The sequence below is a fragment of the Perognathus longimembris genome, chromosome 25 (genome assembly GCF_023159225.1).
Source record: "Perognathus longimembris pacificus isolate PPM17 chromosome 25, ASM2315922v1, whole genome shotgun sequence".
NCBI classification, from domain to species: domain Eukaryota; kingdom Metazoa; phylum Chordata; class Mammalia; order Rodentia; family Heteromyidae; genus Perognathus; species Perognathus longimembris.
The window spans coordinates 12,602,271-12,613,805 of NC_063185.1; the positions used below are offsets into that span (position 1 = coordinate 12,602,271).

At 47.0% G+C, this 11,535-nt stretch overlaps 1 protein-coding gene across 1 annotated transcript; it reads left to right on the forward strand.

Annotated features, from left to right (window-relative positions):
* The first annotated feature begins 311 nt into the window (after positions 1-311).
* Positions 312-11,257, forward strand: Nmur2 (neuromedin U receptor 2). Its single transcript, XM_048333886.1, has 4 exons — positions 312-1,028; positions 5,562-5,646; positions 7,482-7,607; positions 10,983-11,257. Exons 1-4 carry the CDS (start codon positions 312-314, stop codon positions 11,255-11,257), a joined length of 1,203 nt encoding a protein of 400 aa, XP_048189843.1.
* The last annotated feature ends 278 nt before the right edge of the window (positions 11,258-11,535 follow it).

The window sequence follows — 11,535 nt, forward strand, 5'->3', positions numbered from 1 at the left end:
GGAATGGGGGGGGCTGGCACCACTCATTGGCTCCCTGCTTGCCAGAGGGCGTGGCCTCTGTGAGGAGGGGCGTGGCCTCTGCCCTGGGAGCTCCTCTTAAAGGGCTGAATGCACAGCTGGGAGCTGTCCAGCCTGGAGTCTGAGGCTCGAGCTCTCCCTCTGGGCCAGGCCTGCTTTCCCTGGGCCTCTGCTTTCCTGACTGCCTGCTTGCTCGCTGGCTCCCTTGCTTTGTTTGGCTCAGCCTGGGGTTAAGGCTGTGTTGGGGGGGGGGGGGACAGAAAGAGGTGGGAGTTTTATTTGTCATCTCAGGCATGGACACGCTCGGCAGCGTCTCCGTCATCCCCCCACCGGAAGCCGAGGACCCCCTGACGACCTGTCTGAACAGCACCGAGGAGTACCTGGCCTGCGTCTACGGCCCCCGGCGCAGCCCCCTGTGCCTGCCCGTGTCGGCGGTGTACGCGCTCATCTTCCTGGCGGGGGTGGCGGGCAATGCGCTGGTGTGCCTGGTGATCGTCCGGCACCAGGCCATGAGGACGCCCACCAACTACTACCTCTTCAGCCTGGCCGTGTCGGATCTGCTGGTCCTGCTGCTGGGCCTGCCCCTGGAGACCTACGAGCTGTGGCACAACTACCCCTTCCCGCTGGGGCCCGCGGGCTGCTGGTTCAAGACGGCGCTGTTCGAGACCGGGTGCTTCGCCTCGGTGCTCGGCGTGGCCGCCGTCAGCGTGGAGCGCTACGTGGCCGTCGTGCACCCGTTCCAGGCCAAGCTGGACAGCACCCGCCGGCGGGCCCTGCGCGTCCTGGGCGCCATCTGGAGCCTGTCCGTCGTCTGCTCGCTGCCCAACGCCGGCGTGCACGGTATCCGGCTCCAGCATTTCCCCAACGGGTCCCTGGTGCCCGGCTCTGCCACCTGTGCGGTCATCACGCCCATGTGGATCTACAACTTCATCGTCCAGGTCACCTCCTTCCTCTTCTACCTCCTCCCCATGGTCCTCATCAGCATCCTCTACTTGCTCATGGGGCTCAGGGTGAGTATTCCATTCCATTCCATTCCCAGAGAGTGGGGGTTCCCCCCCCCCACCCCTGCCAGCCCGGAGCTCAGAACCTCACAGGGGAGGGGTGGGCTAGGGAAAGAGGAAGGGGGGGTGGGAGAATGATGAGAAGGAGACACAGGTGGAGATGCATTGCACTCAGAAACTTCCTCGTCCCTGTGACACCCCCCCCCCATACAGCTAAAGAGAATTTAAAAAGAGCTAGCTTCCAAGGAAACCATCAGTTAAAAAAAAAGTTCAATTGTGTATATTTGTACATATGCATATATGCATATGTGTATTTGTGTATCCATACACATATATGCACATATTGTATATTTGTGCATGTGTATGCATAATTATATGCATTTGTGTATGTACATGCATTGGTGCATGTGTGTGTATGAATATGTATGGATGTGTGTCTGTGTATATACGTGTGTGAATATGGATTGGATGTGTGTATGTGTATGTATTTGTATAGTCCATGAGTATGAATATGTGTATTTATATATTTGTATACATGTACATGTGTATTTGTATGTGTATGTGTATGCATGCATTTGGATGTGTATGTATAGGTGTGTATATGTGTATATGTATTTATGTGTGTATGTGTATGTGCCTGTATATGTATATGATGTATATCTGTGTGAATTCTGTCTCCTTTGCCTTATATCTGGTGTTTCATGTGTATATCTTTGGGAGGGTGGGGGGAGGGCACAGAACTTGTGGGAAAGCGACCTGGACGACTCGAGAGTGGAGATGGGAAGGGAAGGACTGGGAGAGGAGGGGGGAACCGGAGACACGATACGAAAGGAAACATACTCATTACCTGACTCATGTAACTGTCTCCCCTCTATACATCACCTCTGTGATCACAATAAACTAAATGAATTATGAAAAAAAACCTGAGGGGAATCAGCTGGGTTTCTTGTGGATGCAGATTGAAGGTGCGGATTGAAGAGATTGATGCAGACATAAACACATGAGTTAAAGAAGAGTAAGAGACTCCTGAGCTGGAGAGAAAATGATCACTTGCTGTGTCGTCACTTGCTGTGTCTTCTCTGCTCACTGATCTCTTTGTTCTTTTCTCTAAATTTAATTTCTCCAAATTACCTAGCAACTACCTTGCACAGGAGTAGGAGGGAGTGTGTGTAATCCCACGTGCATTTTGTTTCCAAATTTACCCAGATGCAGTTCTTCATTATGACAGGCTTTCTTGTTGTTGTTTGTTTAATTTAACTTTTATTTTTCTGTGCAGGTTCTAGGGCTTGAACGCAGGGCCTGAGCCTTATCCCTGAGGTTGTTTTGCTCAAGGCTAGTGCTCTACCACTTAAGCAACAGCTCCACATCTGGCTTTTCATGGATAATGGGAGATAAGAGTCTCACGGGCTTTTCTGCCCTCGCTGGCTTTGAACTGCACTCTTCAGATCTCAGCCTCTTGAGTAGTTAGGATTATAGACATGAGCACCAGCGACCAGCTCCCCTTTGCTTTTAATGTCACTCAGTGGGACAGAATGAAGTAGAAAGGCTTCTGAATGCCAACATGTTTCATTCTTCTTTTTTTGTCCCCTGAGCTCTCAATAAAAGTTTGAAAGATATAGCCAGGTACCAGTGACTCACACCTGCAATCCTAGCTACTCAAGAAGCTGAGATCTGAGGATCACAGATCAAAGCCAGCCTGGTAAATCCCAGAGTGTCTTATCTCATAATTAATCAGCAAAAAGCCAGAAATGCAGGTATGGATCAAGTAGGACATGGCCTGCTTTGAGCAGAATGAGCCAAATAAGAGCTCAAAGTCTTGAGTTCAAGTCCCAGTACTTGTGTGTATACACACACACACACACAGAGAGAGAGAGAGAGAGAGAGAGAGAGAGAGAGAGAGAGAGAGAGAGAGAGAAAGTTTGGAGGACAGTAGAAGCAATGTTGAATATCTTCAACATTGAAATGAAATTATTATTCATGCTAAAGCAGCATTTAATATTGACCTGACAAATGGTTTGGATTTTGTTCTACTGTCAGTCCTTTCAACTTGTGCTAGTCTTTCATCCATCCTCTAATGAGCTAGTTGTGTTATTATAACTGCAAATGCCGGCAACATAAATGGCCTGACGTGATTTTCCTTCAGTGAAAATTCTTCCCATACAGGAGGTCTTGTCCATGAAAGAACTGTGTGAAATGTATGCTTAATGTTTGATTTGAGGAAATTACCATTGAGAACGCAAGAAGTAACGTTTGGCCAGGTACTGGTGGCTCACGCCTGAAATCCTTACTGCTCATGAGGCTCCAATCTGAGGATCAAGGTTCAAAACCAGCCTTTGCAGACACACCTGAGTGACAGTTATTTCTAATTAACTAGTACAAAGCTGGAATTGAAGCAGTGGCTCCAGGAGTAGAGCACCACCCTTGAGTAAAAGAGCTAAGGGACCAGTGCCCAGGGCCTGAGTTCAAGACCCAGTTCTATAACTAAAACAATAATTCGGTTCCATTATATATTTTAGGTGGGCTCAGCATAATAAAAATTGCAATAATAAGTTCAATTTACCATTTTCTGCCTGCCACATGTTGGTGCTAAGATAAGTGCCCCCTTCTGCCCCCCACTAAAGGCCTGTTTTGTGCGACTGTGTCATTACTGATCACATTTCCTTTCCTTCGTACATCACTGCCCTATTCCCTTACTTGTTAGGAGTTCTAAGTGATTCTAAGGGGCCAAACCTCACAGGCCTTTGGATCTCTCAGCTTATGAGAGCAGAGTGGAGCTAGTGAGCAAATAATCGAGAGATGATCAGATGCACTAATTATGCCAGGGGCTGCTCAGAACCCTTGTAGTCCTGACAGGTATTTGACTTTAAGGAGTTTCTATAGTTGATAAAGACATAGGTTGTGTGCTTGTTGAACTTTAGAGGCAACTCTGTGTGTGTGTGTGTGTGTGTGTGTGTGTGTGTGTGTGTGTGTGCCAGTCCTAGGGCTTGAGCTTAGGACCTGAGTGTTGTCCCTAAGTTTTGTGCTCAAGGCTGGCATTCTACCACTTGAGCCGCAGTTCCACTTCTGACTTTTTTGGGGTCGTTTTTTGGTGATGAGTCTCACGGACTTTACTGTCCAGGCTAGCTTAGAACCTTGGTCCTCAGATTTTAGCCTCCTGAGTTGCTATGATTGCATGTGTGAGCCACCAGTATCTGTCTAGAATTAATCTTTTCTGTGGCCAACACATCCTGATATGCATCATCCTCCTCCTCTTCCTTTTTTTCTTCCTCCTCCTTCTCCTCTTCCCCCTCTTTCTCATCCTTTTCCTTCTTTTTCTTAAACTCAGGGCCTGGGCACTGTCCCTTAACTTTTGCACTCAAGGCTAGTGCTATACCACTTGAGCCATAGCTCCACTCCTGTCTTCTTGATGCTTCATTGGAGACATGAGTCTCATGGACTTTCCTGCCAGGGCTGACTTCAAACTGGGATCCTCAGATCTCCGCCTCCTGAGTTGCTAGGATGACAGGTGTGAGCCACCACTGGCCCCCGGCTTGAATCTTTTTTAATAGCACAGTAGACTGTGTCTAGCCATGACACTATGTGTGTCATCTTAATTGATCATGATGGACAATTGGTTTGGCCAGTGGTGAAACGTAATACAATCTGGTAGAACATGGGTATCCATTGTAAATCCACATGTGCAGTCGGCTCTTGGTGAGGATATTTCCAGCAATACTCAAAATGCCATCCAAGGTCTGGATGGTTTCCTATGTCATTGCTGCTCCTGGCGTGGTGCTGGTTTGAACCTTAAATTTCACTTAGCAGCCCACTCTGGCTCCAAGCTCTTTTCTCACCATGGAAAACAAGTTGCTCTTGTAAGTCCAGACCTCACATTAGGGGGAAAGAGGGCTCCCTCTGGCAGTCCCAATAAACAGGAAACGAGATTTCCAAGACATAGAAGCAAATATCGGAAATCGCATTGGTCCAATATTGGAAATCTCGTTATCCAACCACTGTGCCTGCTAATCGGAGGATCTGGTTTGCCAGGTTACTTAAGAACAATCACGGGAGCTGGAACTGGGGTCATTTCCAGCCAAAATAATGACCAAGTATGAGGGGAAGGAGTAAACATTTCCTAAGAGAGAATTAGGGTCCTATTTGGCAAGAGAAATTAGAAAAAAAAACATATACCAGAGGATGAACTATCTTTGGCATTGATTTCTGGATATTTGGTCATCATTTATGAATTATTAAAGCTTCCTTTATCTGACTGAACACCTCTTCATTCCAAAAAGAAGGAGGAGGAAGAGGAGAAGGAGGAGGAGGAGGAGGAGGGAGGAGGAGGAGGAGGAGGAGGAGGAGGAGGAGGAGGAGGAGGAGGAGGAGGAGAAGAAGAAGATGATGATGATGATACAGGCACACGCCTGCAATCCTAGCTACTCAGGAGGCTGAGATCTGACGATCCCAGCTCAAAGCCAGCCTGGGCAGTCTGAGTCCCACATCCTGAGATGGCATCACAGTGACACACGTTATAGTTACCAGATCTTTCCACTTCTCTTTCAGCTGAAGAAAGACAAATCCCTGGAGGCTGAAGAAACGACTGTAAATATTCACAGACCCTCTCGCAAACCAGTCACCAAGATGCTGTGTAAGGCCCTGCCTTTTGCTTTTTTGAAGTTTTCTTTCCTTGCTTGTGAGAACAGAGGAGTTGTGGTCCTTCCTGGCAAAGTACTATGGCTGATCTGATCAGCAACCTAACCCCATGTTCTATCCTTCTTCCTCAAGCTTGCTCAGGCTCTTAAGGTCTGTTTCCTACAGCAATACAGTTGTGGCAATGCACTGTCCTTAGCCATCTGGGGTAAATTCCATCCACAATCTCATCATCACCATTCCCCTCTGAAAAAGTTAACATATTTAGGTTATTGGGCTCCTTAAAAATAGAATATGGAGGCAAGGTCCGGTGACTCACACTTGTAATCCTAGCTATTCAGGAGGCCGAGACCTGAGGATCATGGTTCAAAACCAGCCCAGGTAGGAAAGTCCATGATACTCTTATCTCCAGTGAACCACCCAAAGAGCCAAAAGTGGCGCTGTGGCTCCAAGTGGTAGAGCACTAGCCTTGCCCCACAACCAACAAAAGAGGAGAGAGAGAGAGAGAGGAGAGACAAAGACAGAAACAGTGACAGAAACAGAGATAGATATAGAGAGACAGAGAAAACAGAGACAAAGAGACAGAGACAAACAGAGGAATGCAGAGAGAAAGAGAGAGAGAGAGAAACAGAGAGACATGGTCATGGAGCAATCTCTACCCAAGGGCAACCCCCCATCACCTACTTCTTCCAACTATCTTCTAAAGATTTCCCCACCTCCCCTTCACATCCTGAGCTGATGGGACCTGTAAGATCCAATTCTAACAATAACGAGAGAATCTCGTGTATTTAACAGTTCTTTATTCATCTGTGACTTTAATCAACACCAACTCCTCCAACACAGCCCTTTACTAATGCAATCAGTTGGTGTGGCTTCTACAGTCTAATTTATAGCATATTTCATTTCCAATAATAATAATAATTCTCTTTATAGTATTATATATTTTTTTGGCCATTCCTGGAGCATAAACTCAGGGCCTGAGCACTGTCCCTAGCTTCTTTTTGCTCAAGGCTAGCACTCTGCCATCTTGAGCCACAGCGCCACTTCTGGCCTTTTCTATATATGTGGTGCTGAGAAATCGAACCTAGGGCTTCATGTATAGTGGCAAGTACTGTTGCCACTAGGCCATATTCCCAGCCCTTCTTATATTATTATTATGTCCTTAGACTTTTGAGAGAAATTCCAAGTATTATTTTATTTTTCTTTTGTTGGTCCTGGGGCTTGAACTCTGGGCCTGGGTGCTGTCCCTACCCAGGGTGGACGCTCTACCACTTGAGCCATAGCGCTGATTCCTTTTTATTTTTTAATATTCTAAGGAAAACCATTAGATAAGTTATCATACAGAAAACCTAAGCCAGGTTTTGGTGGCTCACGCCTATAATCCTAGAGATTTAGGAAGCTGAGATCTGAGGATTTCAGTTCGAAGCCAGCCAGGGCAGGAGAGTCTATAACTCTTCTCTAATTAACCAGCAAAAAACTGGAAGTGGAGCTGTGGCTCAAGTGGTAGAGTGCTAACCTTGAGCACAAAAGCTAAGGCTCTGAGTTCAAGCCCCAGTACAGACAGACAGACAGACACGCACGTGCGCACGCGCACACACACACACACACACACACACACACTATACAAAACTGGACCTAGATGCTATGCACTGAATGTCTCTGTTAGAAGATGCTACATTGAGTCTCTCTGGAATTCAGTGTGCCTACAATGGTTCTAGCTTCACTGAAGTAGTGGAGGAAACTTCTAGAAGGAACTGCAGACTCAGGGAGTACTTCATCAGCCCTGTCTCACCCATACTGCCTCCTGCTCTCCCAATTCCCACCCTCTTCCAGTCGTCCTGGTCCTGGTGTTCGCCGTGTGCTGGACCCCCTTCCACATTGACCGGCTGTTCTTCAGCTTTGTGGAGGAGTGGACTGAGTCTCTGGCAGTGGCCTTCAACCTCACCCATGTGGTGTCAGGTAAGCGGGCCACGTCAGCTCTTTCTTCATCCTGCATGGATGTCTCCCTATCCTAACACCTCACACAGATCTGCTCCCCTGGCGTGAAGGAATTTGAGGTCCTATTTCACTCCAAGACTAAAGAGAGGTATGTTATTTGGCCAAAAGAAATCGGCCAGATGGCTCTTCTAGAGGCCACTTTCTACAAAAAAAGTCCCCCACTGAAGCGAGAGAACCACAGCAGAAATATGGTGAAGGCGTCGTGACTCCTTTGGTTTCTCTTCCAATAGCTGTGTACTCTGTCATGAAGGGAACTCACGGTGATCAAGGCCTGTAATTATACTAGTTGGATAATGCTTTTTGTCAAGGGGCCATGGAATATGGTAGAAACCAGTAGTGGGAGGTCATTAAGTCAAGGGACCAGGATTTGTACCCCATTAATATTCTTTTTCGTTTTTCCTGTCCTGAGCCTGGGCACTGTCCCTAAGCTCCTTTTTCTCAAGGCTGATGCTCTACTACTTGAGCTAGAGCACCACTTATAGTTTTTTTCAGTGACTAATTGGAGATAAGAGATTCATGGACTTTCCTGCTCAGGCTGGCCTTGAACTGTGATCCTCACTCAGATCTCAGCCTCCCAAGTAGCTAGGATGACAGGCGTGAGTCAATGGAAAAATTGACTTCCTCCATGTCCAAAATGCCTCAGCCACATCTGGCAGTCACGTCTACACTAGAGAGCCATGGCCTGATGGCAAATAGCCAACCAAACAAGATGGGCGCTGGTAGCTCACTCCTGGAGTCCTAGCTACTTGGGAGGCTGAGCTCTGAGGATCATGGTCCGAAGATGACAAAGTGCAGGAGGCTCTTAGCTCCAGTTAACCAAGCAAGGAAGACTCAAGTGGTAGAGTGAAAAGGCTAAGCAAGAGTTGGGAGGCCTTGAGTTCAAGTCCCAGCACGGGCACACACACACACACACACACACACACACACACACACACACACACACACAAAATCAGATGAAATAATAGGCATGGAAGAGATGGTAAGTTGTTACTACCATGACATTCTAGCATCACCACAATAAAGGGATGGTGCCATTAATCATAAACATCACAGAATATTATCATTAAATATTTTATAATCATAGAAACAGTTCCAGAAGAAGTGACTTCAGATACACATTGATCAAAAGACAATAACACGCAAATGCCCACTGAGAACCATGAACCTCCACACCTGCCTTTAAACTCAGCCTCCCCGTGCATAGATCATACGTGAATAATGTCAACGTGGACCCATTTCTTTTACAGAGCCAAATCTCAAAACCGTTTCCAGCTCTTCTCCTACGGTTCATAGGACAAAACTAGAATATATAAATAAATCGGGAAAGACGCCGGAGACTTTGACTAGCTGATTAACCTCTCCAGGATGTAGCAAGGAGTCACCTTTATTTAGGTTTGGGGGTGGGCAGATGAATGGAGAGGTGGAGGGTGGGCAAACACAGTTGTAATATTCAGTGTGCCTAAGTGCAAATGGAACTAGGGAAGTCGAGGGGATGGGGGGGGGGAGAGATGGGAGGGGGGATGATGAAGGTGATGGCAATCGAAATACACTGTACACAAAATGACACATTGACTTGAAATCCCTTGGTTCAACTACTTCAAGATAATTGTATCAAAGCGAGAGAAAAGATGCCAACTATGGCTTCAAAAATGGCACTTTCCTATGAAGACACCAACTCCCCCTTCCCCCCGCCCCACATGGCAAACTTAGATGAACTCTAATCCTCTTAAACCATCAGAGAAATACCCTAGCCAGGCACCTGGTGGCTCACACCTGCAGGCCTAGTGACTCAGGAGGCCGAGATCTGAGGATCAATGGTTCGAAGCCAGCCCCGGCAGACTCTTATCTCCAATTAGCCAGCGGAAAGAGCTGAAAGTGGGGCTGGGGCTCAAGTGGTAGAGTGCTAGCTTTGAGTGGAAAAGAAAAAGCTAAGGGACAGTGCCCAGGCCCTGAGTTCAAGACCCAGGACTGGCACCAAGAGACCAAAGCAAAACAAATTAGCATTTTCATTAGCAGGCTCTTCACCTGGCCATGTTATCAATAGAGGGTACTGCATACTTCTCTTGTACCTATAGCCTCTGCACATCACACCTGCAGTACTCTCCGCTCCCTTCCTCAATGATCTGCAGCCCATTAGAATATGTAGCCAGACGTCATGCCCACCCACAAAGTCCTTTGTGACCTCACAATCCTTGTAAACATGAGGACACAGTCATCATGGGAACTGCCATGGAGTGTCTCTTAGACCTGTTTTTCTTTTAACTGAAACTGTCTTGTATCATTGTAGTGTTCGTCATTGAGTTTAGCCCTAGCTAAATGTCTTGATGAGCCTGAACCACAGTCAAAGTTCAGTTGCTAGCTGGCCCCTGGGGGTTCATGCCTGTAATCCCAGCTACTCAGGGGGCTGAGATCTGAGGATCATAGTTCAAAGCCCAGCCTGGGCAAGGAGCATCCATCTCCAATAAATGACTCAGAAAAAGCCAGAAGTGGCACTGTGGCTCAAATGGTAGAGCACTGGCCTTAAGCACAAAGAGGCTCAGGGATAGTGCCCAGACCCCGAGTTCAAGCCCAGGCTTGGCAGAAAGAAAGAAAGAAAGAAAGGAGAAAAAGAAAGAAAAGGGAGGATGGAGGAAAGGAAGGAAGGAAGGAAGGAAGGAAGGAAGGAAGGAAGGAAGGAAGGAAGGAAGGAAGGAAGGAAGGAACAAGGTATGGTGATAACAGGAGCGTGTGTAACAAATGGGGCTTTGACAGGGCACCGGGCATCTGATGGGTAAAGTAAATAATAAAATACAATCAGTCAAATAAAGTGGAAGAATCGTCAAGGGGGAAAAGGTAAGCAAGGAAAAAGAGTTTGGAGAATCTTTTGGGGGGGTGAAAATTTTACTCCACAGAGAAGGGATTATAAATGTATTTAATTAAACATAAGTAGGCATTCAAGTAAAATTCCAATCATAAGGAGAATTTAAAAAGAAAAAAAAACACTTCTTTTCTCTGATACTTAAACATCTCTTGTTGGAGCCACAGGAACAGTTAATTTAAACAAGCAGAGATCAAAGGAAGTTACAGAATCTCTTGTCTCAGATCCCAGGCCAGCCTACTTTCATTTTATTTTTTCCCCCAAGACTCTTTAATCTTCCTGTGTTTGATCCCGGAGTGCGCAGGTGTTAGATCTGTGCAGCGTTTTGTAGTCTCCGTTTAGAGTCTTGGAGACACGGCTCTTTCTGAAAAGCCTCCATGGCAGGAAGTCCAGGCCTGCGCGCGACACACAGGCCTCTCCATACTATGTCTGCTGCCCCATTTCTCCTCAGTGGGTCTGATTGATTCTTTGTGTGTCAGGTGTGTTCTTCTACCTGAGCTCAGCGGTCAATCCCATCATCTATAACCTCCTGTCTCGTCGCTTCCAAACAGCATTTCGGAATGTCATCTCCTGCAAACTGAGGTGTGTCTGGAATCGTACCCCAGTGCCACCTGCCCACAGGGACATCATCCTGACAGAGTGCCACCTTGTGGAGCTGACCGAAAAGGCAGTGCCCCGGTTCCCCTGTCAATCATCCATCTGCCACTCACCAGCCCCTGCAGCCCTCTGTACTGAGGCTGATCCCGCCCCATGAAGGAAAGTTCCAGTGGTACCACCTTGAAGAGGCCTAATTGATTCTTGGAGGTGAAAAATATCTCCAGGACTCAACACTAGAGGAAGGGTCGGCCTGGAATCTTCACCTCCTTGTGCGATGTTAGGGAGATAATGCTCTTAGAACTCGTGTATATATTTCTAATGATTATTATCATTATGATTATCATTATGATTGTCATTATTATTTTGGTGCCTGTCCTAGGGCTTTGAACTCAGGGCCTAGAGGCCATCCCTGAGCTTTTTTGCTCAAGGCTTGCG

What these genes read in the sequence shown, in the direction of transcription:
- Nmur2 (XM_048333886.1), top strand. Translation starts at nt 312, where the DNA reads ATGGACACGCTCGGCAGCGTCTCCGTCATCCCCCCACCGGAAGCCGAG. An exon ending in ACTTGCTCATGGGGCTCAGG is followed by an intron (nt 1,029 to 5,561) that starts GTGAGTATTCCA and finishes CTTCTCTTTCAG; the next exon opens with CTGAAGAAAGACAAATCCCT. An exon ending in ACCAGTCACCAAGATGCTGT is followed by an intron (nt 5,647 to 7,481) that starts GTAAGGCCCTGC and finishes ACCCTCTTCCAG; the next exon opens with TCGTCCTGGTCCTGGTGTTC.